Genomic DNA, 27,706 nt, shown 5'->3' with positions numbered 1-27,706 from the left:
TTTTCCCATTTAAATGACATGGCTTATGTCTACTTGAATTCCATTTCCCACTTTTTACTCCATTCCCAGATCTTATTTAGGTCTTCTTGCAGTATTTCACAATCCTCTTTTTGCTTTGTAACTGCACAGTTTCGTATAATCTGCAAACAGATTTATGTAGCTGTCCACTCCTTCGGGCATGTCGTTAATATAGATGAGGAAAAGTATTGGTGCCAATACTGACCCCTGTGGCACTCCACTTTCTACTGCTCTCCACTTGGACTTCATATCTTTAACTACCATTCTTATTTCTCTCCCCCTCAAATAATTTTCTATCCATCTCAATGTGCTTCCTTTTAAGCCATCCTTCTCCTCTAACTTCCATAGTAATCTTGCATGTGGCACTTTGTCAAATGGCTTTTTTAAATTCAAATAAATACAGTTAACCCATCCCTCTCTCTCTTGTACTCTGTCAACAATTCTAGAATAGAAACTCAATACATAAGTTACACACAACCGTCTTTTTCTAAAACCAAATTGGCTATTTGATATTAATTTGTTGTCTTCAAGGAACTTGATCCATTGTTTCTTTATTATTCTTTCACACATCTTGCATATTACACTAGTTAGTGATACCGGTCTGTAATTTAAATGTTCTTCCTTCCTTCCGCTCTTATATATGGGAACCACCTCAGCTCTTTTCCATTCTACTGGTACTGTTCCATTTTCTATTGAGCATTTTATGATGTATATAGGACTTGCTAGTTCTTCCCTACATTCTTTCAGTATTCTGCCTGAGACTTCATCCGGTCCCATTGCCTTCTCTTCATCCAGTTCCTTCATTAACTCTTTTATTTCAAGCTTGGTTACTTTAATATCTTTCATATAGACTGTCTCTCTATTACCCTGTGGCCTTTCAAATTTGGATTCCTTAGTAAAGATCTGGAATTTACTATTTAATAGTTCTGCCATACTTTTTGGGTCTTCCACCATCCGCTCTCTCCTTTTAACCTTTCTATTGTTTCTTTTTGCCTAATTTTTCCATTTATGAATCTGTAGAAAATTTTTTTTGCTCCTTACATTTTTCGACAATGTCCTTTTAAAGGTTCTTTTCCTCTTCCTTCCTCACCTTAACATATTTATTTCTCGCTGCCTTCAAGTTTTTCTTATTTACTGGATTTCTATTTCTCCACCTTCTCCATGCTCCATCTCTTTTCTCCTTTGCCTTAGCACACCTTGCATTAAACCAATCTTTCTTTCCTTTTTCCTTAGGTCTGTATTTCAGGACATATTCCCAGACTCCCGTTTTGTATATTTCCAAAAATACGTTATACTTCTCTTGCATCGTCTCTGAGTTTTCCATCTCCTCCCAGTTTATGTTTTTAAAATAGTTCTTGAGATTCTCAATATCAACCTTTCTGTAATTTAATCGGTCTTCTTTGTATGAATTGTCTGTATCTTCCTTTCCCTCTTCTATATCCATTTCTAATATTACATGGTCACTCTTTCCCAATGGGCACTTATATCATTATTCATCTGTATACTCCTTGTAAAAACTAGGTCCTATCTTGCCGGCTCGTCGTTTCCTCTGAATCTTGTGCATTCCTTTACTCTCTGGTCCATCATATTGTCTATCATTAGGTTCAGGAATCTTTCTCCCCAGGCTTCTTCCCCCATACCACTTACATCATTTTCCCAGTCCACTTCTTTATAGTTGAAATCTCCTACTAATATCACTTTTCTCCTTTTTTTAATGATTCTCATTAGACTCCATATTGTGTCATCTATCATGTCTTTATATTCTTGCTTGGTCCATGAATTTGTTTTTGGTGGTACATATGTTACAATGATTGTTAACTCGTTTTTATTAATATACATCCTAACATACAGTACTTCCGCTTTTCCTTCCCCACATTCCACTTGGTTTATCACTATCTCCTTCCTTAACATTATCATGACTCCTCCTCCTCCTTTACCCTTCTGTCTCTTCTCCATACATTATACCTATTATCCAAGTCTATTTTGATTGCCTCAGTTATGTTTCAGCCAGGCGTACAATATCTGGATTTCTTTCTTAATGTAATCTCTTAATTCTAATGTACTTGATAAAACCCTGTCTCTGTTCGTATACATCATTTTTAGTCTCTTGCCTTTATCATTTTTAGTTAAACTTGTTCCACTTTTTTCTCTTCCTTATCCTGTCTCCTAGAATTCTCCGAAAAAATGCCTTTTTTTTCCTCTTCTGACCTTTTATTATTTTTTTTCCCTTACTGCTGCTGCCAGTTCATTGTATCTCTTCCTTTCTTCCTCATTTCTATTTTTCTTTATATAGATACCCTTGCAGCCTTCTGTTTCTCTAAGTTTTGTTGTTCTATATAATATTTCCTCTGTTGCTGCTTGTGATTTTAGTAGTATTTTAATTGGTCTCGTTTTTCCTTCTTGATATGGTCCCATTCTGTTTATTTCTTCTCCTTCCTCTTCTAAGTTCTGCCTATCTTCATTGTTTAGATTTTTTAGTAGGTCTTTGACTGATTTCATTTCTTTTTTTCCTCTTCTTGGTCTATATTATATATTTTTTTTCTTTTATTCCAAATACGATTACATTCTTTTTTTCTGCAATTTCTCTAACTAGATTTTCTTTTGTCTTGAGGACTCCTATCATTTTGTTTGTCATATTTTCTTCTTTTTTTTAGTTGTTCTTGAATCACCTCCTGAAAATCAGTCTTATATTTCTTATCTTGGACTCTCCATGCTTGTACTTCTTTTTTAATCACGTGCTGTACTCTTTCCTCTTCTTTGTTTACTAGATCTTTCAGCTTCTCTTTTTCTTCTCGGCTTTACTGAGTCCTTCTTCCATCTGCTTCTTGTAGTTAGCTACTTCCTTTTTCAGTTCTTTGTTTTCCGCTGTTAGCCTAGCTTCGTTTTCATCCACTTTTTTTTATCCTTTCTCTCAGTTTTATAAACTCTTTTTCCTGTTCTTCATTCTATTTCATTTCCATACTCTCCTTTATCAATTTATCTAGTTTACGTTCAATAATCAACACTTTCTTAAGTAGTGAAGTATTCGTCATATCGAAACCTTCAAATGCACTCTCTCCCTCACCAGCATAGTCAACATCAGCTTTCATTCTTTCCCTAGTCTGATATCTGCATTTTGATGGAATAACTTTTTTACTCATGATTCTTTAACAGTTGATTTCATGAAAAATGAGTCCACACTACTTGCCCAGGCCACTGTAAATACAGTAAGGCCCCACATTTAGCGATCCCATTAGTCTGTTGAAACCATCGCTAAATTGGAATTTCGCCAAATTTGAATACTACTTTAAATAGGGAAAAATACCAATCAATCTTTCGTCCACCCAAGTCCCCATTTCGAGTCCTCATTTACAGCTGCAACATCGCCACCTTCACGAGAATCAACACCCCCCGAACCACTAGCCCCTAAAACTCGGGGACGTTTGGTTTTTCGCTCGTGCTAACTCGGGAAGTTTGGCGAGAAACGCACAAAATAGCTTCTATTTACATACTGATTACAATTGGAAATTCAAGAGACGAGTGAGTACAAATGTTGTTCTGTCCACGAGCAACTATTTCTCTTTGCAATGCAAAAAACCAGAAGTCTCTAGATGCTATGGTTACCAAAATATCTCAGGTTGAATGAGGTGGTATAATCGGTGTTCGTGGCCTTGCATCCGATCGGCGCCAGAGGCCTTGGCTACAGCGATAGAAAACGGGCCCCTTGTATCCTTTCTCTCTCTCTCTCTCTCTCTATCTCTCTCTCTCTCTCTCTCTCTCTCTCTCTCTCTCTCTCTCTCTCTCTCTCTCTCTCTCTCTCTCTCTCTCTCTCTCTCTCTCTCTTTCTCTCTCTCTGGTGATGGTGGTAGAATGTCCTCCCCCCCGGTGGCTGAACCTCCTATATCTGTATCAGAGCCAAGAATATCGCTATCTTTGCTCTCTATTATTGTAGAAACTGTTAATTCCAATGCCCTTTTGATACCACTCTCATTCAAAAGTTGTCTCCCCGCAACATGACGAGAGACCTGAGGTGTAGAAGTAAGGCGCGCAGGAGAGGTGACGGAATCGGACACCGTAGAATCATTTTCGCTCTCACCATCCATCATGGAAGTTGGTGACACACTGACCTGAGACCTATAGCACATGTTTACTCCCGATGAGTGTTGCCAACTCACAAGCAAAGAAAATGGGAAGAAAATAGCCAAAATATAGCCCAAAACGCCCAAACGTCGATTGACATGCCCTGAGTCTTGCGTGATGAATGTCTATTGACATTCCCAAGTAGGAGGGGCTAGTGGAGGCCATGGTGATAACGAAACTCGCTAAACAGCGAGGATGGGAGCACAAAAATGAGTTCACACGCTGGATTAATAGCTCAAGTGTCGAGCAGGAATGCCGGAGGCACTGTGGGGCTGACGTCACAGCCAAACAGACACGCAATTGGCTCAGAGTGAGTGGAAGGCGGGGCAATTGGCTCAGAGCGAGCAGGAGGTGGGATAGTGTAGCGTGGTACATTTGCTAAATATGAGAGAAAATCGCGAAACTTGAGGGCTTGGCCTTTTTCCAGACACTCGCTAAATAAGGGTTTCGCTAAGCTGGATTTTGCTAAATTCAGGGGCTTACTGTACTGTACAACAGGTAGTGAAGATCAGTTGATTGTCGGAACGGCGCCAGTGCGTACTTCCTCGACCGCGTCTGGTGTGTGTGTGTGTATTTACCTAGTTGTATTTACCTAATTGTAGTTTTACAGGGCCTGGGCTTTATGCTTGTATGGCCCCGTCTCCATATCTACACTTATCCAATTTTTCTTTAAAACTATGTACACTCTTTGCTGACACCACTTCCTCACTCAAACTGTTCCAAGTCTCAACACATCTTTGCGGGAAACTAAATTTTTTAACATCTCTCAGACATCTTCCCTTCCTCACTTTCTTACTATGCGATCTTGTGCTTCTAATGTCATATTCTTCTCTCAGGATTAGTTTGTCATTGTCCACTTGATCTATTCTGTTAATCAATTTATAAACTTGTATCAGATCCCCTCTCTCTCTTCTCTGTTCCAGGGTTGGTAGATTCATAGCTTTTAGTCTCTCCTCATATGTCATCCCTTTAAATTCTGGAACCATTCTTGTAGCCATTTTTGTAGTCTCTCCAATTTCCTTATGTGTTTCTTTTTATGGGGGGTCCACACAACTCTTGCATATTCCAATCTAGGTCTTATTTTTAGTACTTATCAATTTCTTCATGATTTCTTTGTCCATATAGTGAAATGCTAATCCAATATTTCTTAGCAAATTATACGTCTCTCTGAAAATTCTATCAATATGGCTTACCGGTTGATTGTTTTCTTCCATTGTCACTCCCAAGTCCTTTTCCTTGTTTACTTTATCTAGTTCTACTCCATCTCCCATCTTATAGATTTCCACTGGTCGTCTTTCACTTTTTCCCATTTCCATGACATGGCTTTTGTCCACGTTGAATTCCATCTCCCATTTTTTACTCCATTTCCAGATCTTGTTTAAGTCTTCCTGTAGTATTTCACAATCCTCTTTTTGTTTAATGACTCTGCACAGTTTCGCATCGTCCGCAAACAGATTTATGTAGCTGTTCACTCCCTCTGGCATGTCATTTATATATACGAGAAAAAGTATTGGCGCCAGTACTGATCACTGTGGATCTCTGCTGTCTACTGTTCTTCACTTGGACTTCATATCTTTAACTATTGTCCTTATTTCTCTCCCCCTCAAGTAATTTTTCATCCATCTCAATGTGCTTCCTTTTAAGCCACCCTTCTCCTCTAACTTCCATAGTAATCTTTCATGTGGCACTTTATCAAAAGCCTTTTTTATATGTAAATAAATACAGTCAATCCATCCCTTTCTCTCTTGTACTTTATCAACTATTTTAGAGTAGAAACTCAATAAATTTGTTACACATGACCGACCTTTTCTAAAACCAAATTGGCTATTTGATAATAATTTGTTGTCTTCAAGAAACTCAATCCATTGCTTCTTTATTACTTTTTCACACATCTTGCATATTACACTAGTTAGTGATACCGGTCTGTAATTCAAATGTTCTTCCTTCCTTCCGCTCATATATGGGAACCACCTCAGCTCTTTTCCACTCCACTGGCACTGTTCCATTTTCTATTGAGCATTTTATGATGTTGTATATAGGATTTGCTAGTTCTTCCCTACATTCTTTCAGTATTCTGCCTGAGACTTCATCTGGTCCCATTGCCTTTTTCCTCATCTAGTTCCGTCATCAACTTTTTTATTTCAAGCTTGATTACTTTAATCTCTTTCATATGGACAGTCTCTCTATTACCCTGTGGTGTTTCAAATTTGGATTCCTTAGTAAAGACCTCATGAAATTTAACAGTTCTGCCATACTTTTTGGGTCTTCCACCATTCCATTCTCTCCTTTTAACCTTTCTATTGTTTCTTTTTGTCTTATTTTTCCATTTATGAATCTGTAGAACAATTTTGGTTGTTCCTTACATTTTTCGACAATGTCCTTTTCATAGTTCCTTTCTTCTTCCTTTCTCACCTTAGCGTATTCATTTCTTGCTGTTTTGAAATTTTCCTTATTTTCTGGATTTCTGTTTCTTCTCCACCTTTTCCATGCTCCATCTCATTTCTCCTTTGCCCTAGCACATCTTACATTAAACCAATCTTTCTTTCCTTCTTCTTTAGGTCTATATTTTGGGACATATTCCCTGACTCCTGTTTTGTATATTTCCAAAAATTAGTTATATTTCTCTTGAACCGTTTCTGAGTTTTCCATCTCCTCCCAGTTTATGTTTTTTAAAATAGCTCTTGAGGTTCTCAATATCAGCCTTTCTGTAATTTAATCGGTCTCCTTTGTATGATTCATCTCTATCTTCCTTTCCTTCTTCTATATCCATTTCTAATATTATATGGTCACTCTTTCCCAATGGGCACTTACATCTTATATCATCGTTAATTTGTATATCCCTTGTAAAAACTAGGTCTAATCTCGCTGGCTCATCGTTTCCTCTGAATCTTGTGTTTTCCTTTTCTCTTTGGACCATCAAATTATCTATCATTAGGTTCAGGAATCTATCTCTCCAGGCATCTTCCCCCATACCACTTTCATAATTTTCCCAGTCCACCTCCTTACAGTTGAAATCTCCTACCAATATAACTTTTTCACTTTCTTTAATGATTCTTGTAAGACTCCTTATTGTGTCATTTATCATGTCTTTATATTCTTGGTTAGTCCATGAGTTTCTTTTTGGTGGCACATATGTTACATATGCTATATGCATATGCATATGCATATGTTAACATATGCTTCTTGTAGTTAGCTACTTCCTTTTTTAGTTCTTCGTTTTCCGCTCTTAGCCTAGCTTCATTTTCTTCCACTTTTTTTTATCCTTTCTCTCAGTTTTATAAACTCTTTATCCTGTTCTTCATTCTCTTTCATTTCCATCTTCTCCTTTATCAGTTTATCTAGTTTATATTCAATAATTGACACTCTTTTTAGTAGTGAAGTAGTCGTTGTATCGAAACTTTAGAATTCAGGCTCACCCACATCAGCATAGTCATCATCAGCTTTCCCACCTTCTCCAATCTCACGTCTGCATTTTGATGGTATCTCTTTTTCGCTCATCCCTCCTTAATAATTGATTACATGAAGAAAAATGAGACCACACTATCTGCCCAGACCACTGTAAAAACTGTACAACCGGTATGTAGTGAAGATCGGCTGCTTGTCGGAACGGTGCCAGTGCGTCCTTCCTCTACCGTGTCTGTTTGATCTGCTGCAGTCTCTGACGAGACAGCCAGACGTTACCCTATGGAATGAGCTCAGAGCTCATTATTTCCGATCTTGGGATAGGTTTGAGACCAGGCACACACCACACACCGGGACAACAAGATCACAACTCCTCGATTTACATCCCGTACCTACTCACTGCTAGGTGAACAGGGCTACGTGAAAGGAGACACACCGAAATATTTCCACCCGGCCGGGGAATCGAACCCCGGTCATCTGGCTTGTGAAGCCAGCGCTCTAGCCACTGAGCTACCGGGCCGTCCTGTGTGTGTGTGTGACATATTAGGTGTGAAATTTCTCCGTGTCTTTACTGGTGTAATGAAATAGTGCCATTGTCTCCACAGATTGCTGCTGGGTGTTCAAGACTTAAGTTCCTGAAATTGGCTAATCTTGGTCCCAGTGGGAAATGTTGCTATTTAAAGGAATTGGCTGACTCTGTGCCTCATATGGCCAACCTCACCCATTTCAGGTACATGTAATGTCCATTAATGAGTGCATTATTGTTGAAAATATATTGTTAGTAATTTATTTCTAATGAACTTTGTCTTTATTTACAAGGGATTTTAAAATTTAAGGCCAATATTGTTATGAGGAAGATTCTAATTGATAGGAGGAAAGTGGTTAATTTTGATCAAGCTGAACATTGAAAATTCAGTGTAGAATACAAAAACAGCTGAATGTCATTGAATAAAAAAAGATCATTGTTTTGAAAAGTATATGGCATACTGTAGGAGGAAGTAGCAAGTACCTGCCAAAATAATTTTAACTTCCAGTGGGGTCTGAAGCATTGGACCAGCAGCCACTATTATCTTGCCAATAACTCAGCTGTGACCTTATTAAACATTTACCTTTGTTTTACAACACAAGGGGCAGCCTACCTTATAAAGACATTTCTTTTCCTTCATACAAAACTACATGCACCTGATTTTACATGTACATTTCACTCACAATCCTAAATTCAGTATGGCAAATCATACACTAACTTTGGAGGTTTTATATAAAGAGGGGACCATAAATGTCTTTAAGTTGGACTGCACTTTTAGTATCAATCTTAAGGTGGGTTCACACATACCAATTTGCAACTGAAATTGTAAGTTGGTAGAATTTCTAACTGAATATTAGTGCCTAGTGACTGAAGAAACCAGTTGCAAAACAAGACCAACATGTTGGTTTTGTTCAATTGATTTGCAACTTTATATAACATTGTAACATCACAGAGTAAGCTTTGAAAATGTGGTGTTGATGTGGAGAAGATGTCAGAGTTGGTGAGGGAAAAAGAACACATACATTCCTTGATGTACCATTGTGGTGGTCTACATACCCTGGGAGGTATGTAGACCACCACAGTTTCTAAATCTGCGTGAAAAACAGTGTCTTGGGGCTCTAGGAGGTATTGTTCCTCTCCATAAAAGGGTTTTACTTTTCTGCTACCCTTTGCAACAGTTGTTCCATGAAGGGTTTTTTTACCACATAACTACCATTTCTTAACACTTCTACCACTTTATGTGGTCCATTCCACTTTACACATAGTTTCTTACACACCCCAGACTCAGTAGTTTCTCGTTTTACCCTTACTAATGCACCCAGATCATCCTTTTGTTCTTTGCGTTTTCTGTTTGCAACACTCATACTTTCGCGTAATTTTCTCATGAATCTCCCGAATAACATGGCAGGCAATGTCAAGATCACTCTCCTCACCGTCTACAGTAGGTAATCGTGTACCCACCATGTGTGGAGCAGGTTGTGAAAAAAAAGCAAAGTAGGGTTGTTGGGCAGTACTGGTGTGGACTGCTGCATTCATAGTAGCCTAGCACATTGATGCAATTGTGACCACTGCAGAAGATGACCTTGGCATAAGGCGGCCAAGATAGACTTGAGGGTGGTAAGGTGTCATGTAGTAGAAGGTAATGAGGTACTAAGCAGTATCATATGAATATTGAATTAACTACAGTACTATATAATTACACCAATTGCATTTCCCTAACAAAAAAAAAAAAAAAGAAAAAAAAAGGGAAGAAAAGCCTCTTCCTAATGATGCTCCTGAAAAGACATGCTATAAGATCCAAAACAGTTGCTTCAAGAGCTACCTTGATACTCACTTTATAAAGAGAGTTCATGTCATGAAGAAGGAAAAACAAACATAAATAAAGGACTCCAAACTTCACCAATATAACTATTAAAGACTAAACATAATGTACTGGTCGTGGCAGAGAAAGGAAGCCTTAAGATCCTTAGTTAAGGACCCACCATAAAAATCCTTATACTCTGCACTTTCAAATGCCTATTAAATGTACGGTTATTTTTAAAGTAGGGAATATTAGTTGTGGGGGAACAAGGAACACAAATAGAGAATACATGTACAAAGAGTAGTGAAGTCGTGGAGGGCATAAATATTGGCACAGGTGTGGCTCTGGCCTCTTGCTCACTTGAACCTGCACAGAGGAACATTAATCTCTCCCACCCATATGCCTCATAGGATTGAAAACACCATGTGGAACATCTAGACTGGGTAGCTAACCTGTATCTGTCCTTGCTAATGCAGGTAGACCACCCTGAGACTGCCTAGACCCCTGCAAAGGGGTCTAGGCTTCTTCCCTTTTTCTTCCCTTTTTTTATTTATTTTTTTTTTTATTTATTTTTTGTCAGGGAAATGCAAATGCTGTAATTATATAGTACTGTAGTTAATTCAATATCCATATGATAATGCTTAGTATAATATTTGTCAATCATCTGTCCATCCATTATTGTATGTATTAAAATTATTTAGAACAATATTGATCAAGAGTGGTTACATAAATATTGTTTTTCAGCATACATCAACAGTACATAGCCCCAGCCACAGCTCTTCTAACTGCTCTGAAGAGGTGCCACAAACTGCAGCGGTTCAGTATTACCTCCCTTCGAGACATGTTACCCATAAACCTCTTTGCTCTGGAGCAACTCATTAAGGAACAATCATCACTCATTTTTGTAGCATTGGAGAGTGTCAGCACACCCATGACTGCCTGTTATAAGTTCACACAGAGACAGAAGTTGTAAGTATTTATTCTAATTATTTTGGTTCTGTTTTGTTTGAAATAAATTTGTAATATAAATTAGGACTAAAGTAGGTTTGAAAGCCCTTCTCATTTGCAACACTTGCCACTTCTCAAACATGTAAAGTAACATGTGTAAATTGAAGTGACATTTAAGAATCTTTTCCAATGTTAAATTACATGCCAACAACTCTCAAAAGATTTAGTAAGCTGCCCAATATATATATATATATATATATATATATATATATATATATATATATATATAGAGAGAGAGAGAGAGAGAGAGAGAGAGAGAGAGAGAGAGAGAGAGAGAGAGAGAGAGAGAGAAAAAAAATATTAAAATCTTTTGAAATCCAAGTCCCTTTGAGATTTCTGGCATCTGGTCTAAAACATCTCTAGTAACTTCTTAATTTTTCACTCCTTTATTTCAACCTTACCACTGCCATTACATATCTCCAAAGCTTAACTCTTCTCTCAAACCTTGGTAATAACTCTACCTTGGATGATTCCGGGCTTGTTTCTCCCTCTCCTCCCTCTGACTTTTTCATGGCTTCAGTTAAAATAATTCACAATGTTGTGTTCCATGCCCTCACAAGCCTAAACCCTTCAAAAGCTTATGTACCTTATGGGGTCCCTCCTGTTGTTTTCAAAAACTTTGCATCCATGCTTACACCTTGCTTGGCCAAACTCTTTCGTGTATTACATTCTACCTTGGATGATTCTGGGCTTATCCCTCCCTCTCCTCCGCCCTCTGACTATTTCATGCTTTCAATTAAAATTCTTTGAAATGACGTTTTCCATGCTTTCGCTGGCCTAAACTTGGCAAGGCTTATGGACCTAACCCGGTCTCTTCTTTTGTTCTCAAAAACTGTGCTTCTGTGCTTGCATCTTGCCTGGCCAAACTCTTTCAACTATGTGTATTTACTTCTACCTTTCCTTCTTGCTGAAAGTTTGCTTACATTCAGCTTTTTTCTAATAAAGGTGACTGTTCTAATCCCTCAAACTACTGCCCTGTAGCTTTACTTTCTTGTTTGTTTAAAGTTCTTGAAATTATCCTCAATAGGAAGGCTCTCAAACATCTGTCACTTTGCAATCTTCTTTCTGATTGCCAGTATGGCCTCCATCAGGGCTGCTCTAATGCTGATCTTCTGGTTCTCCTTAAGAATCTTTTATAAATGTTAAATAAATTAGATGCCAACAACTCTCAAAAGATTTAGTAAGCTTGGTCATCCTTTTTTAGAGATTTCAGTGAAACTCTTGCTGTTGCATTATACATATAAAAAACTTTTGATAGAGTCTGGCACAAAGCTTTGATTTCAAAACTGCTCTTCTATGGTTTCTATCCTTCCTTCTGCAACTTAATCTGAAGTTTCCTTTCCAACTGTTCTATTGCAGTCATGGTAGACAGCCACTGTTCTCCTAGATCTATTAACAGTGGTGTTCCTCAGGATCAACCACTGTTTTTCTATTATTCATAAATGAACTTTCTAACCAAACTTTTTGCTCCATTCACTCCTACACTGATGATGCCACCCCACACTTTTCCATACCTTTTCAGAGATGAAGTCAACAGATCACACAGGGACACCACTGAATGCCTGACTTCTGATCTTTCTAAGATTTATGATTGGGATAAAGAAAACTTAGTAGTGTTCAGTGCCTCAAAAACTCAATTCCTCTATCTATTAACTTGACACAACCTTCCAGACAACTATCCCCTCTTCTTCACTGACACTCAGCTGTCCCCATCTTTTACAATGAATATCCTCAAGTCTATCCTTTACTCATTATCTAAACTGGAAACTTCACATCTCATCTCTTGTTAAAACATCTTTTATGAAGTTAGGCGTTCTGCGGTTCTCCGCCAGCTTTTCTTGCCCCTCCAACTGCTAACTCTACAAGGGTTGTCCTTGTTTGAGGGGGATCCACTCACACAGTTTTGTTAGATAGGGTGGAATGAAAAGCTTTTTGTCACATCTTTTGAATGACTATCTTCAGCTTCTTTCTTACCACTTAAACATTGCATCTCCTGATATCTTTTATTGCTTTTTTCATGCTAACTGCTCCACGGATCTTGCTAACTGCATGCTTCCCCTCCTCTTGCAACCTCGCTGCACAACAAGGCTTTCTTCTTCCTCTCACCCCTATTCTTTCCAACTCTAACACAATAGTTAATTAACAAGTACTCTCACTCTTTCATATCTTTCTGTGGTCTGGAACTTCCTGCCTATGACTTGATTTCATTCAAGAGGGAGTTTGAAGACATTTGTCCCTATCCTTTGGCTAATTCTTTCGGTTCTGTAAGGAGACTGGCAAATGAGTGGGCTATTTTTCTCTACATTTTTGTTGCCCTTGGCCAGTCCTCCTCTCTTATGTATATAATGCAGCAGCAGCAGCAGCAGCAGCAGTTGTAATAGTATTAGTAATAGTAGTAGTAGTAGTAGTAGTAGTAGTACTAGTAGTAGTAGTAGTACTACTACTTATTAATAGTAGTAATTGTTGTAGTGGTGGTAATAATAGTAGTAGTAGTAAGAGTAGTAGTAGTAGTAGTAGTAGTAGCAGTAGCAGCAGCAGCAGCAGCAGCAGCAGCAGCAGTAGTAGTAGTAGTAGCAGTAATAGAAGATGTATCATAGTTACAGTAGGAATAGTAGCAATAATAGTAGAAGTTATTACAGAAGCAGCAACAGCAGCAGCAGCAGCAGCAGTAGTAGTAGTAGTAGTAGTAGTAGTAGTAGTAGTAGTAGTAAAGAAACAGTAGTAGTAGAAGTAGTAGTAATAGTAATAATAGTAGCAGTAGTAATAGTAGTAGTTGTAGAAGTAGTAGTAGTAGTATAAGTAGTAGTAGTAGTAGTAGTAGTAGTAGAAGTAGTAGTAGAAGTAGTGGTAGTAGCAATGGCAGCTTGTACTAAAATTAATGAGAGTGTTGCTCCAAAGCTTTTTAAGCCCTTGTTTTAATATTTTGTAAAAAGAAACACTTAAGTGTAAGAAAAGTCATTGAAAAACTTGATAGTATCCTATAAGAAGATAATCAAACATGCCATGCTAGTAATGACATTTTGGAAAATGTAAGTAACAAAATGAGAGCTCACACCTTCCCTTGCTGCTGTGCTAAACAAAAGGCTTGATGTCTATTCCTTTACATGTAAAACTACCATATGGTGACAGCAATTGATTAGATACTTCCTAAACCTCTGGTACCATTAGTTATATTTACTGGTACAATGGTACTTCGAGATACGATCGCCCTAACATATGATTTTTTTTATATACGATGAAAAATTTTATATAATTTACGCCTTGAAATACGATATTTTTAAGATACGAATAGCCATCGGTAGATGGCGCAGCGATTGCTCGGCTACCCATGTCCACCCGAACATTTGTGTATTGTTGTTCATCCTTTGTGCACGTATGTGTCAGTGCTCCTCGGCAGTGTATTTTTTTTTAAAGTTTTGTGAACTCAAGATCATGGGTCGAAAAAGTAAAAGTTTGGCGAGAAACACACAAAATAGCCTGTATTCATATGCTGATTACACTTAGAAATTCAATAAACAAGTGAGTACAAATGGTTTTCTGCCCACAAGCAACTCTTCCTCTTTTAATGCAAAAAACCAGAAGTCTCTAGATGTCATGGTTACCAAAATATCACAGGTTGAATGAGGAATATCATCAGTTTGCGTGGCCTCCAGCTGCCTCTCTCTGTCTCTCTCTCTCTCTCTCTCTCTCTCTCTCTCTCTCTCTCTCTCTCTCTCTCTCTCTCTCTCTCTCTCTCTCTCTCTCTCTCTCTCTCTCTCTCTCTCTCTCTCTCTCTCTCTCTCTCTCTCCTATTCTGATACCACTCTCATTCAAAAGTTCACTCTCATTCAAAAGTTGTTTCCCCGTAACATGGCGAGAGACCTGAGGTATAGAAGTAAGGCTCGCGGGAGAGGTGGCGGAATCAGACACAGTAAAATCGTTGGTGACACAGTGACGTAGAGCATATGTTTACTCCTGCCCACAAGCAACTCTTCCTCTTTGCAATGCAAAATACCAGAAGTCTCTGGATGTCATGGTTATCAATATATCACAGATTGAATGAGGTACTATCATCGGTTTACGTGGCCTTGTGTCCAATAGGTTTCAGTGGCCTTGGCTAGAGTGAGAGAAAATGGGCTCGATGTATCCTCTCTCTCTCTCTCTCTCTCTCTCTCTCTCTCTCTCTCTCTCTCTCTCTCTCTCTCTCTCTCTCTCTCTCTCTCTCTCTCTCTCTCTCTCTCTCTCTCTCATATCACAAGAATGAATTAATTCTGTTTCCATTAATTTCTATGGAAAGAATTGATTTGATATACAATTTTTTTTTATATACGACGATCGTAACGGAACGAATTAACATTGTATGTCAAAGTACCACTGTATCTCTATAAGTATTTATTTTCCTGAACAAGATCAAATTGCAGAACACTACAGAAGTGTTTGAGCAAACCACACCTTGTGTAACACTTTTTTCCTTTTTCTTTTCTTTTTCTTTACAAAACTAAGGTAGTGTGATAATTAAGGTTTGCTCTTAAAGTAAAGCAATAATACCACATGTTATAGAAAATAGAGTTAATCTACATTTTCATTACTTTATTATGATAATGTGAAGCAGTTAGGAAGATCTTTCAATTTCTCATGAATAGAATGTATTCATTTCAAGTTCATAATGCAGCTTGAGGCTTTAGTATATTGAATTTTAGTCTAAGTAGTGATATCCATGACACTGATGTATACTTTCTTTCACAGTTCACGACCAGCACTGGTAGTACTTGCATACAATAAGGTCAAGGAACATATGCCTTCCATCCCCTTGGCACACCATGACATGATTGATCTTAATAGTTCATTGTGTGGTTCTTTCCACCTTTGTTACCACCAAGATTTTCCTTTCAGGCACTATGTCTTACACAACTATGAGTCTGGAACTTATGATGTGCAACAGTAATATTTGTATCAATGGTCTCTTGAAAACTTAATATGGAGAGTGATATATCACTTTTCAGTTTCCCTGTAGAAAATATGAATTAAATGTAATATTGTTAAATGTTCTTTTTATTCTTTTATTTGGTGATTTGATGATGTGATACAGACCAGAGCCAGATTAATCATAAGGGGATTTACTTGATATTGAGAGCAGACTGATAGCTTCACTAGGTACCTAACAGTACACAGCCATGAAAACAGGAGTACTTAGCTGGAATGTACACATGTAATGATTAGCTGAGTTAAAGCAGTTGGTGGATGAGTAAAAATGCACTCCATGAAAGGAACTAAGTGACTGCTGTGATAGCTAGAGTATATCTGACTGGTCTTAGGAAAACTCAGTTCCACAAGTTTGGATCTTGTTTAATCTTTACTAATTGACCGACTGCTGAATAGATAATAACCAAACCCATTACTGTTTTATACTGGTTTTATACTGGTGTAGCATTATATTTCCAATACTTTTATCTGTAAGATTATGTACAAACCTCATCCATGCTCTTCCACTGTAGGGTAAACTTCATGTTCCATTATTTTATTTATCCTTACACTTTGGTAGATCCATTCTCAGTGTATGGTTTGCTATGGTGCAGGGCATTCCAATCAGTGCATTGGACTTGGTGGCTGCATTGACTCACAAATCCTCAGAATCCTGCTTAGCTTTCTGCTTAACCTTGCGTCAGCATCAGGTTGTGCTTGACAGTGGCAGATGTATGGGGGAGGCTGAGTAACCCCCAATTTTCCATATTTATTTTTATCACTTAAAAGATTACATTTTTGCTTAAAAGATAGCCCTGCATATAGTTAAAAATGCCCTCAAGATTGCTAAGTTTCAGTGATAAGACTCGTCACCAATCTCAAGGGACTTAGGATTTCAGGTTATGACCCCCCTTACCAACATTTTTATTCTAAATCTGCCACTGGCTTGAAAACTGGCTAAACATAAAACTTAACCCGCTAAGACCGATGGCCGCAAAATTCGCACCCTCCCATTACCGCAATTATCATAAAAAAAATCATCTCTTATAAATTACTCTGGAAAAAAATCTGCTGTTAGTAGACATGACAATGCATCATCCTACAAGTTTTTATTGCTCTACTCACTATGGTTGTCTCAGAATAATAACCGATAATTGGAGAAGATTGTGGTAGCAGCAACTCGGGGGAGGTGCTTTTATGTGTATTCTTACATAATGTAAGGCACTGCTCATGTTTTTATGTGTTTTCACATGTTTTCGTGTTTTCACTCATATTGGCTGATTATAGTTACGTATGTTTTTATCAAGTGTGGGTGACGATGTTGTCACAATAGCGGGGTCGGGATCTACCTTCAACCTGTGCACTTTGCGTCTTGTCCCGCCTTGTCTATCACTTTTATCACTAAACTTTAGCTTCCTCTTAGCACCAGTAGCCATAGTTGTAAATAATAGTTCCTTAAATAAGTAAATACGTAAATACGTAAATAATTATCACCGCGACACGACGCTCACGCACCTCACAGAAATTTGCGGGAGACTAGCTGGCTAGAGCGGTGTGCTTCCTGGGAGCCGACAGTACTACCATAGGCCTACGTCATGACCAAATATAGCAGCGCTACCAATGCTAGCGCGGTTTTTATTAGCACTCAAAGTAGCTGCCCCATTTAAGGACTATCAGAAGTGTGCTATGCAGCCGTATTTAAGGCCTGTCGGACTTTACGGGTTAAATGCAGTCAATACCAATACATTATGAAATGGTAGCAGAGCAAAACAGTAAAATCTTAAACTTTATAATTTTGTATTATTGATGCAATCTGAAGAATTTTTGTGGATTAGACAACAAGACTTTTTTTTAATTCATGGTCATGCTCATGTATGTATTTACCTAGTTGTAGTTTTACAGGGCCTGGTCTTTGTGGTTGTGTGGCCCCGTCTCCATATCTACACTTATCTAATTTTTCTTTAAAACTATGCACACTTGTTGCTGACACCACTTCTTCACTCAAACTGTTCCATGTCTCAACACATCTTTGTGGGAAACTATATATTTTTAACATCTCTCAGACATCTTCCCTTTCACAGCTTTTTACTATGTGATTTTGTGCTTCAAATGTCATATTCTTCTCTCAGGATCAGTTTCTCATTATTCACTTGGTCCATTCCATTGATCAATTTATAAACTTTTATCAGATCCCCTCTCTCTCTTCTCTGTTCCAGGGTTGGTAAATTCATAGCCTTTAGTCTCTCCTCATATGTCATCCCTTCACATTATGGAACCATTCTTGTAGCCATTTCTTGTAGTCTCTCCAACTTCCTTATGTGTTTATATTTATGAGTGGTCCACACTACTCCTGCATATTCCAATCTGGGTCTTATTATAGTACTTATCAATTTCTTCATCATTTCTTTGTCCATGTAGTGAAATGCTACTCCAATATTTCTTAGCTCTGAAAATTCTATCAATATATTGGCTTATCAGTTGATTGTTTTCTTCCATCGTCACTCCTAAGTCCTTTTCCTTTTTTACTTTCTCCAGTTCTATTCCATTTCCCATCTTATAGATTTCCACGGGTCTTTCACTCTTTCCCATTTCCATGACATGGCTTTTGTTCACATTGAATTCCATTTCCCACTTTTACCCCATTCCCAGATCTTATTTAGGTCTACCTGCAGTATTTCACAATCCTCTTTTTGCTTTATAAATCTGCACAGTTTTGTATCATCCGCAAACAGATTTATGTAGCTGTTCACTCCTGGCATGTCGTTTAAGAGGAAAAGTATTGGAGCTAATACTGACCCATGCGGCACTCTGCTTTCTACTGCTCTCGACTTCGACTTCATATCTTTAACTACCATCCTTATTTCTCTCCCCCTCAAATAATTTTCCATCCATCTCAATGTGCTTCCTTTTAAGCCACCCTTCTACTCTAACTTCCACAGTAATCTTGCACGTAGCACTTTATCAAACGCCTTTTTTAAATCCAAATAAATTCAGCCAACCCATCCCTCTCTCTCTTGTACTCAACTATTCTAGAATAGGAACTCAGTAAATTAGTTACTTTTTCTAAAACCAAATTGGCTATTTGATATTAATCTGTTGTCTTCAAGGAACTCGATCCATTGTTTTTTTTATTATTTTTCACACATCTTACATATCACACTAGTTAGTGATACCGGTCTGTAATTTAAAGATTCTTCCTTCCTTCTGCTCTTATATATGGGAACCACCTTAGCTCTTTTCCATTCTACTGGTACTGTTCCATTTTCTATTGACCATTTTATGATGTATATAGGACTTGCTAGTTCTTCCCTACATTCTTTCAGTATTCTTCCTGAGACTTCATCTGGTCCCATTGCCTTCTCTTCATCCAATTCCTTCATTAACTCTTTTATTTCAAGCTTGGTTACTTTAACCTCTTTCATATAGACGGTCTCTCTATTACCCTGTGGCCTTTCATATTTGGATTCCTTAGTAAAAACCTCCTGGAATTTATTATTTAACAGTTCTGCTATTCTTTTTGGGTCTTCCACCATCCTGTTATCTCTTTTTAACCTTTCTTTTGTTTTTTTGCCTAATTTTTCCATTTATGAATCTGTAGAACAATTTCAGTTGCTCCTTACATTTTTCAACAATGTCCTTTTCATAGTTCCTTTCCTCATCCTTCCTCACCTTAACATTCATTTCTCGCTGCCTTGAAGTTTTCCTTATTTACTGGATTTCTATTTCTCCTCTACCTTTGCCATGCTCCATCACTTTTCTCCTTTGCCCTAGCACACTTTGCATTAAACCAATCTTTCTTTCCTTCTTTAGGTCTATATTTTTGGACATATTCCCTGACTCCTGTTTTGTATATTTCTAAAAATAAGTTACACTTTTCTTGCACTGTGTCTGAGTTTTCCATCTCCTCCCAGTTAACATATTTGAAGTAGTTCTTGAGATTCTCAATATCAGCCTTTCTGTAATTTAATCGGTCTCCTTTATATGAATTGTCTCTATCTTCCTTTCCCTCTTCTATATCCATTTCTAATATTACATGGTCACTCTTTCCCAATGGGCACTTATATCTTATATCATCGTTCATTAGTATACCCCTTGTAAAAACTAGGTCCAATCTTGCCAGCTCGTCGTTTCCTCTGAATCTTGTGTTTTCCTTTACTCTTTGGTCTGTCATATCATTTATAATTAGGTTCAGGAATCTTTCTCCCAAGGCTTCTTCCCCCATACCACTTTCATCATTTTCCCAGTCCACTTCTTTACAGTTGAAATCTCCTACTAATATAACTTTTCTCCTTTCTTTAATGATTCTCGTTAGACTCCTTATTGTGTCATCTATCATGTCTTTATATTCTTGATTGGTCCATGAATTTGTGTGTTTGGTGGCACATATGTTACAATGATTGTTAACTCTTTTTTTATTAATATGCATCTTAACATACAGTACTTCCACTTTTCCTTCCCCACATTCCACTTGGTTTACCACCATCTCCTTCCTTAACATTATCATGACTCCTCTTCCTCCTTTACCCCCTCTGTCTCTCCTCCATACATTATACCTATTATCCAAGTCTATTTTGATTGCCTCATTTAGTTTTGTTTCAGCCAGGCATACAATATCTGGTTCTTCTTTCTTTATGTAATCTCTTAATTCTAATTTACTTGATAAAACCCTGTCTATGTTCATATACATCATTTTTAGTCTCTTGCCTTTATCATTTTTAGTTAAACTTGTTCCACTTTTTTCTCTTCCTTCTCTTTTATATACCATTTCCTTATCCTCTCTCCTAGAATTCTCCAAAAAAAAATGCCTTTTTTTCCTTTTCTGACCTTTCATAATTTTTTTCCCTTACTGTTGCCATCAGTTTGTTGTATCTCTTCCTTTTTTCCTCATTTCTATTTTTCTATATATATTTATATATATCCTTGCAACCTTCTGTTTCTCTGAGTTTAGTTGTTCTATATAATATTTCTTCTGTTGTTGCTTGTGATTTTAGTAGTATCTTAATTGGTCTCATTGTTCCTTCTTGATATGGTCCCATTCTGTGTATTTCTTCTACTTCCTCTTCTAAGTTATGCCTATCTTCATCGATTAGATTTTTTAGTAGGTCTTTGACTGATTTAATTTCTTCTTTTTCTCTTCTTGGTCTATATGTTATTTTTTTTCTTTTAGTCCAAATACGATTACACTCATTTTTTTCTGCAATTTTCCTAACTAGATTTTCTTTTTTCTTGAGGACTCCTATCATTTTGTTTGTCATTTTTTCTTTTTTTTCTTTTAGTTGTTCTTGAATCACCTCCTGAAAATCAGCCTATCTTTCTTATCTTGGACTCTCCATGCTTGTACTTCTTTTTTAATCACGTTCTGTACTCTTTCCTCTTCTTTTTTTACTAGATCTTTCAGCTTCTCTTTTTCTTTCTCGGCTTTACCGAGTCCTTCTTCCATCTGTTTCTTGTAGTTAGCTACTTCCTTTTTCAGTTCTTCGTTTTCCACTCTTAGTCTAGCTTTGTTTTCTTCCACTTTTTTTATCCTTTCTCTCAGTTTTTGAAACTTTTTCCTGTTCTTCATTCTCTTTCATTCCCTTACTCTCCTTTATCCATTTATCTAGTTTACGTTCAATAGTCAACACTCTCTTAAGTAGTGAGGTATTCGCCGTATCAAAACCTTTGAATGCGCTTTCTCCCTCATCAACATATTCATCTTCTTCTGTCCTTCTTTCCCTAGTCTCATACCTGCATTTAGATGGAATCTCTTCCTTACTCATGATTCTCTACACTTGATTTCATGAAAACGAGTCTACACTACTCGTCCAGGCCACTGCAAACACTATACAACAGGTAGTGAAGATCCGCTGATTCTCGGAGCGACAGCACTGCGTCCTTCCTCGACCACGTCTCGTGTGTGATTCACCTCGGTCGTCTGCTGGTCACCCAGCCAGTCTTCCCCATTACAGAGCGAGCTCAGAGCTCATAGACCAATCTTCGGGTAGGACTAAGACCACATAACACACTCCACACACCGGGAAAGCGAGGCCACAACCTCTCAAGTGACATTCCATACCTATTTACTGCTAGGTGAACAGGGGCCACACATTAAGAGACTTGCCCATTTGCCTCGCTGCTTACTGGGATTCAAACCAGGCCCTCTCAATTGTGAGTCGAGCGTGCTAACCACTACACTATGCAGTGTGTGTGTGTGTGTGTATTTACTTAGTTGTATATTACAGGGTTCAAGCAGGGCTCATAGTGACCTGTCTTCATATCTACATTTATCCAACTTTTCCTTAAATTTGTGCAGACTTTCTGCTGTTACAATCTCCTCACTCAATCCATTCTAGAAGTCTACCTTCCAATGTGGAAAACTGAACTTCTTAATGTTCCTCAGATGCTGATTTTTCATTATCTTGGAATGTGAAATGTCCTTTTGTTCATCTATCTCTATCCACTGTCAGTGATACCAGGTCTTGTCTATCCATCTTTTCCATACAGTTTGTTAACTTCTACATCATTATTAGGTCTTCTCTTTCCCGTCTATCCTTCAAAGTTGCTAGTTCCATTTCCTTTAGTCTTTCTTCATGTGTATTTATCTATTTGTATTTACCTATTTGTGTATTACAGGGCCCGAGTTAAGCTCTCTGTGTCCTGTCTCCTTGTTCATTCCTGTCATATCTCTCTTTCATCTGATTGACACACACCGCGTCAACGACATCACTGCTCAGTTTATTCCACTTATCAATGCTACGATGCGGGAAACTGTATTTTCTCACATCATTTAGACAGATGTCCTTTATTAGCTTTTTTCCTTGTCCTCGGAGATAATTACTTGTCACCTTTATCAACTCTCTGTCCAGTATGTCCATCTTGTTCACCAATTTATACATAATTATCATGTCTCCTCTTGTTCTTCTCTCTTCTAATGTGGTCAGCCCCAGCTTCCTCAGTCTTTCCTCATAGTCTAACTCCCTGAGTCCTGGTACCATCCTTGTTGCCAGCCTCTGTACCCTTTATACCTTCACATTTTTCTTCATATGCAGTGACCAGACACAAGCTGCATATTCTAACTGGGGTCCTATTAAGGTACATAATATCTTCTTCATTCCTTCATCTAGGTAGTGGAATGCAATGCCAATATTTTGAAGCATGTTATATGTTTTCCAAAAAATCTTGTTAATGTGTTTCTCCGGTAACAAAGTGTTTTGCACGATTACTCCTAAGTCTTTTTCCTCATTGGTCCCTTTAATTTTCTCATCACCCAGCCTGTAATCCCAGTTTGGTCTGTATCTACTTCTTCCCATTTTCAAAACATGGGTCTTGTCTATATTAAATTCCATCTGCCACTCCTTACTCCACTCATATATTTTATCAAGATCTTCCTGTAACTTGTTACATCTTCCACATTCCTTACTCTCCTCATAATTTTAGTATCGTCTGCAAACATATTCATGTAACTGTCAATTTCTACTGGCATATCATTAACATAAATCAAAAACATGATGGGACCAAGCACTGACCCTTGTGGAACTCCACTGGTTACCTTCTTCCACTCGGACTTCCTTCCTCTCACCACTGTTCTCATTTCTCTTCCCACTAAGTAATTGTCCATCCATTTTGCTAGTTTATCATTTACTGCTCCAATCTTCCTTAGTTTCCACACCAGTCTATTGTGTGGTACTTTATCAAAGGCCTTTCTCAAGTCCAGGTAGATAGCATCCACCCATCCCTCTCTATGTTGTAGTATGTCAGTAACTCTTGAATAAAAACATAATAAATTGGATACGCACAATCTTCCTTTTCTGAAACCAGACTGTCTTTCACTCAGAATGTTTTCACTTTCTAGATACTCACTCCACTTAGTTTTAATTACTTCTTCACATACCTTGCACAATATACTAGTTAACGATACTGGTCTATAATTTAGCGGTTCCATCCTACTACCATTCTTATATATAGGCACAATGTCAGCTCTTTTCCACTCTTTCGGGACTAATCCTGTTCGTATGGAGGTTTCCACAATATCAAATACGAGTTTCAACAATTGATCCTTACATTCATTTAGTAACCTCCCAGATATGCCATCAGGCCCCATTGATTTATTAATATCCAGATTGCTTATATTTTTCCTTACATCTTCCTTAGTAACCATGATGTCCTGCATTTGCTTTATTTCCATAGGCCTTCCTCCCATAAAATGCTCCTCCTTTGTAAACACTTTGCAAAAGTTGTCGTTCAAAATTTCAGCTATATCTCCAGCATCCTCATATACTTCTTCCCATTTTTACCTTTACTATTGCCTCCCTTATATTTAGTTTTCCATTTATGAATTTGTAAAACATTTTTGGGTCACTATCACAGTTTTCCACCACCCTCTATTCATATTCCTTCTGTGCTGTTCTCCTTACTTCAACATATCTATTCCTTGCTGTTTTGTAAATTTCTCTTGATAATACATCACTGTTTTTCTTAAGTTTCTTCCATGCCTTTTCTTTGTTCTTTTTTGCTTCTTCACAATTTCTATTAAATCACTGTTTATTAATTTAAAGTCCTCTTTTTGTAATATGGCACAAACTTTTTCACAGCAGAGTTATACAAATCCATAAATTTATCGTATTTCAATTGCATATCCCTTTCCTGGTATACCATGGACCAGTCAGTTTCATTAAAGAACTCCCTTATATGGTTATAATTTACCCTAATATAATTTAATTTTTCCTCCCTGCGTTCCACAATCTTATTCATGCTTAATTCCGTATCCAGCTCAAAGCTTAGGACATCATGATTGCTTCTCCCCAAGGGACATTTATGTTCAATTTCCTCTTTTAGAGAGATTCCTGTGGTAAATACCAAATCCAACTTTGCTGCAACATCTTGTCCCCTGCACCTTGTTGGTGATCTCACCCACTGTGTCATCAAGTTATTTGTTGCTACCTTTAACAATTCTTCTGCCCACTCACCACCATTCACCACTTCGTAATCTTCCCACACTATTTCTTTACAATTAAAGTCTCCAAGTATTTCTCATCACCATTTGGTACTGTTCATATTCCCAAGCATTGGTTCTGGGTGGTATGTATACTGTTATAATATTAATGTCCTCTTGCCATCTGTTATAAGCATACTTATCACTTCCTCATTTTTCTTACTATAGTTCACCTCCTTCACTATCAGATCTTCCTTAGTAAGAACCATTATACCACCACCTCCTTTATTTTTTCTATCATTTCTCCATACTTTGTAGTGTTTTACAACAAACCAGTCTAGCTTTATTTCGGGCCTTAGCTTTGTTTCCACTACACACATTATGTCCAGTTCGTTATTTCTTAGGTAATTCATACATTCTAGCCTCTTAGACAGAAATCCATCTATATTCATGTAAGTCACTTGTATTCCATTCCTAGTCTCTTTCTTCCATGTAATGTCTATTCCGTCTGTTTTATCCACTACGTCTTTAGCCTCCCATTTCTCATCCTCCAAAAAAAACTTGGTCTTTTCCTCCTCTGTTCTTTCGTCATTCCTCTCTTTCACCTTAGTTACAAGCTCTTTCATTTTCATTCGCTCATCCTGTGACATATTTCTTCTTATGTAAATTGTTTTGGTTTCCTCAGAGTCCTTAAGTTTCCAAGCCCTCCTCAACAAGGCCTCACCTGCCACCTGATACTTTAATTTCAATTTTAACGGTCTATTCTTGCCTTCCTCAAAAGCTCCCAATCTCACACTTTTTTCTACCTCAGCATATAGGTCCTCTTCCTCCACAGAGATCTTATTCAGTAAAGACTTAATCCTGTCATTTTCCTTATTCCTCCTATCCTGCCAGTTTCTGTTAGCTTCAACCCTCAATCCTGTTATGATCACACATTTTTTCTTTTCAGCAATATCTCTCACCACATACTCATTTTCCTTTAGTGCCTTTACCATTTCACTCTGCGTAATCACTTTATTTTCCTCTTCCTGCTTTTTCACTATCTCCCTAAAGGACCTTTGTACCTCCTGATGTTCATGGTTCACTTCTTTCATCCTGGCATCAATTAGATTAAGGCATTCCTCCTTCCTCAAGTCCCCTTCGGATATTTTCATCTCCATTTCTAGGAGTTTAGCCTTCATCTCTTCACATTGTTTCCTTTGTTGTTGGTTTTCCTTCTCCATCTCTACTTTTTCCTTCAATAGCTCTTTATTCGCTATCGTTAACAAATAGATCTCTTTTTTGAACGAATCATTCTCAGCTATAACTCTATCCAGTTTTTCTTCTATGGACAAAATATTTAGGAACTTACTTTCCAGTGCCTGGATTCTTGCATCCATATCTGATTTCTCCAGTCCTCTTGGAGTAGTTATAAAACCTTCAAAATCCTTGGGTTGTCTAGGAGTAGCTGCCATGTTTGTTATCGTCAGCTGATTATGGCCAAAACAATCACCGCCCACACTCTCCTCTCAGGGACCACTCTCCATATCCCTCACTTTCAACACTATGCGACAGTAGGACATCAACAGGACACTAACTCAGAGGTACCCGGGCCCTGTAACATGATAGGTATTTTCACTTCTTCCCGTCCGCAGCCGGAGACGAGCCGTCCTCTCTCGGCGACGGCGAGAGTGTGTGTGTGTGTGTATATTTACCTAGCTGTATTTACCTATTAGTATTGTACAGGGTTCAAGTGAGGCTCATAGTTTCCTGTCTCCATATCACCATTTATCTAATTTTTCTTTAAAGTTATGCACATCATTTGCTGTAACAATTTCATCACTCAATGCATTCAATTTTTCTACTATTCTATGTGGAAAACTGTATTTTTTCAAATATCCCTTACACACTGCCTCTTCCTGATCTTCTTTGCATGTCCTCATGTCCTTCCAGCTTCATCTGCCACCAACACCAGGTCTTGCTTCTCTATTTTTTTTTAATGCCATTAACTATTTTATGTATTGTTATTAGGTTTCCTCTTTTTCTTCTAACTTGCAAGGCTGGCAGTTCCATTTCCTTCAGCTTTTTTTTCAGTCCCATTTCCCTCAACTTTTTTTCATATGTTAGGTCCTTTATTTCCAGCACTATCTTTGTAGCTATCCTCTTTATCTGTTCTGATCTTTATATATCCTTTTTCAAGCTTGGCAACCACACCACTGCTGCATATTCCAACTGTGGGCGTATCATACTCATAATAATTTAATAAAATGCCACCCTATTAATAGCCAACATTTTATACGTCGTTTCAAATATTTTGTTTATGTGTTTTTCGGGGCTCAGCGGTTCTTGTATAACCACACCCAGATCTTTTCTTCTTTTGTCTTCATTATTTCTTCCTCTCCCATCAAATAGTTCCATATCGGTCTTCTCTTACTCTTTCCTAATTCCATTACATGGCATTTCTTGGCATTGAATTCCAACTTCCACTTCTTACTTCATTCATAAATTTTGTCTAAATCTTCTTGCAGTATCAAACAGTCTTCTCGGGTCTTAATTATTCTTAGCAATTTTGCATATCAGCAAATAATTTGATATAGCTGGTCACTCCATACTGTATGTTGTTAATATATATATACCTGTAACATAATGAGGGTTAACACTGATCCCTGCAGTACTCCACTTGATACTTCACTCCAGGATAAGTATGTATCCCTGATCACAGTTCTCATCTCTCTGTCCGTCAAGCAATCCCTTGTCCGAACTAATATTATTCCTCTCAGTCATGTCATGAGGGACCCAATCAAAAGCCTTTTTTATGTCCAGGTACACAGTGTCTTCCCATCCATCTACTCTCCAATCCTTCCACTACTCGAGTAGAAACTTGATAAATTCGGCATACATGACCTTCATGTCCTGAACCCAAATTGTATGTTCAATATAATTTGTTTTTCTTCCAGATACTATTTAACTCTTTTTTTTCTTTGATAACAATTTAACATAT

The 27,706-nt window shown here is 37.7% G+C and overlaps 1 protein-coding gene across 1 annotated transcript in view; it reads left to right on the top strand.

The window, feature by feature from the left end:
* The window catches only part of LOC123501421, a 139,388-nt gene extending 123,491 nt beyond the window's left edge, over positions 1-15,897 (top strand). Inside the window, exons 9-11 of the mRNA XM_045250246.1 lie at positions 8,145-8,269; positions 10,611-10,835; positions 15,600-15,897. Coding sequence (XP_045106181.1) covers positions 8,145-8,269; positions 10,611-10,835; positions 15,600-15,798 — 549 coding nt within the window. The 3' untranslated portion in view covers positions 15,799-15,897. The remainder of the gene's footprint in view (positions 1-8,144; positions 8,270-10,610; positions 10,836-15,599) is intronic.
* The last annotated feature ends 11,809 nt before the right edge of the window (positions 15,898-27,706 follow it).

The sequence above is a fragment of the Portunus trituberculatus genome, chromosome 9 (genome assembly GCF_017591435.1).
Source record: "Portunus trituberculatus isolate SZX2019 chromosome 9, ASM1759143v1, whole genome shotgun sequence".
NCBI classification, from domain to species: Eukaryota; Metazoa; Arthropoda; class Malacostraca; order Decapoda; family Portunidae; genus Portunus; species Portunus trituberculatus.
This window is presented reverse-complemented; position numbering and strand designations above follow the sequence as displayed.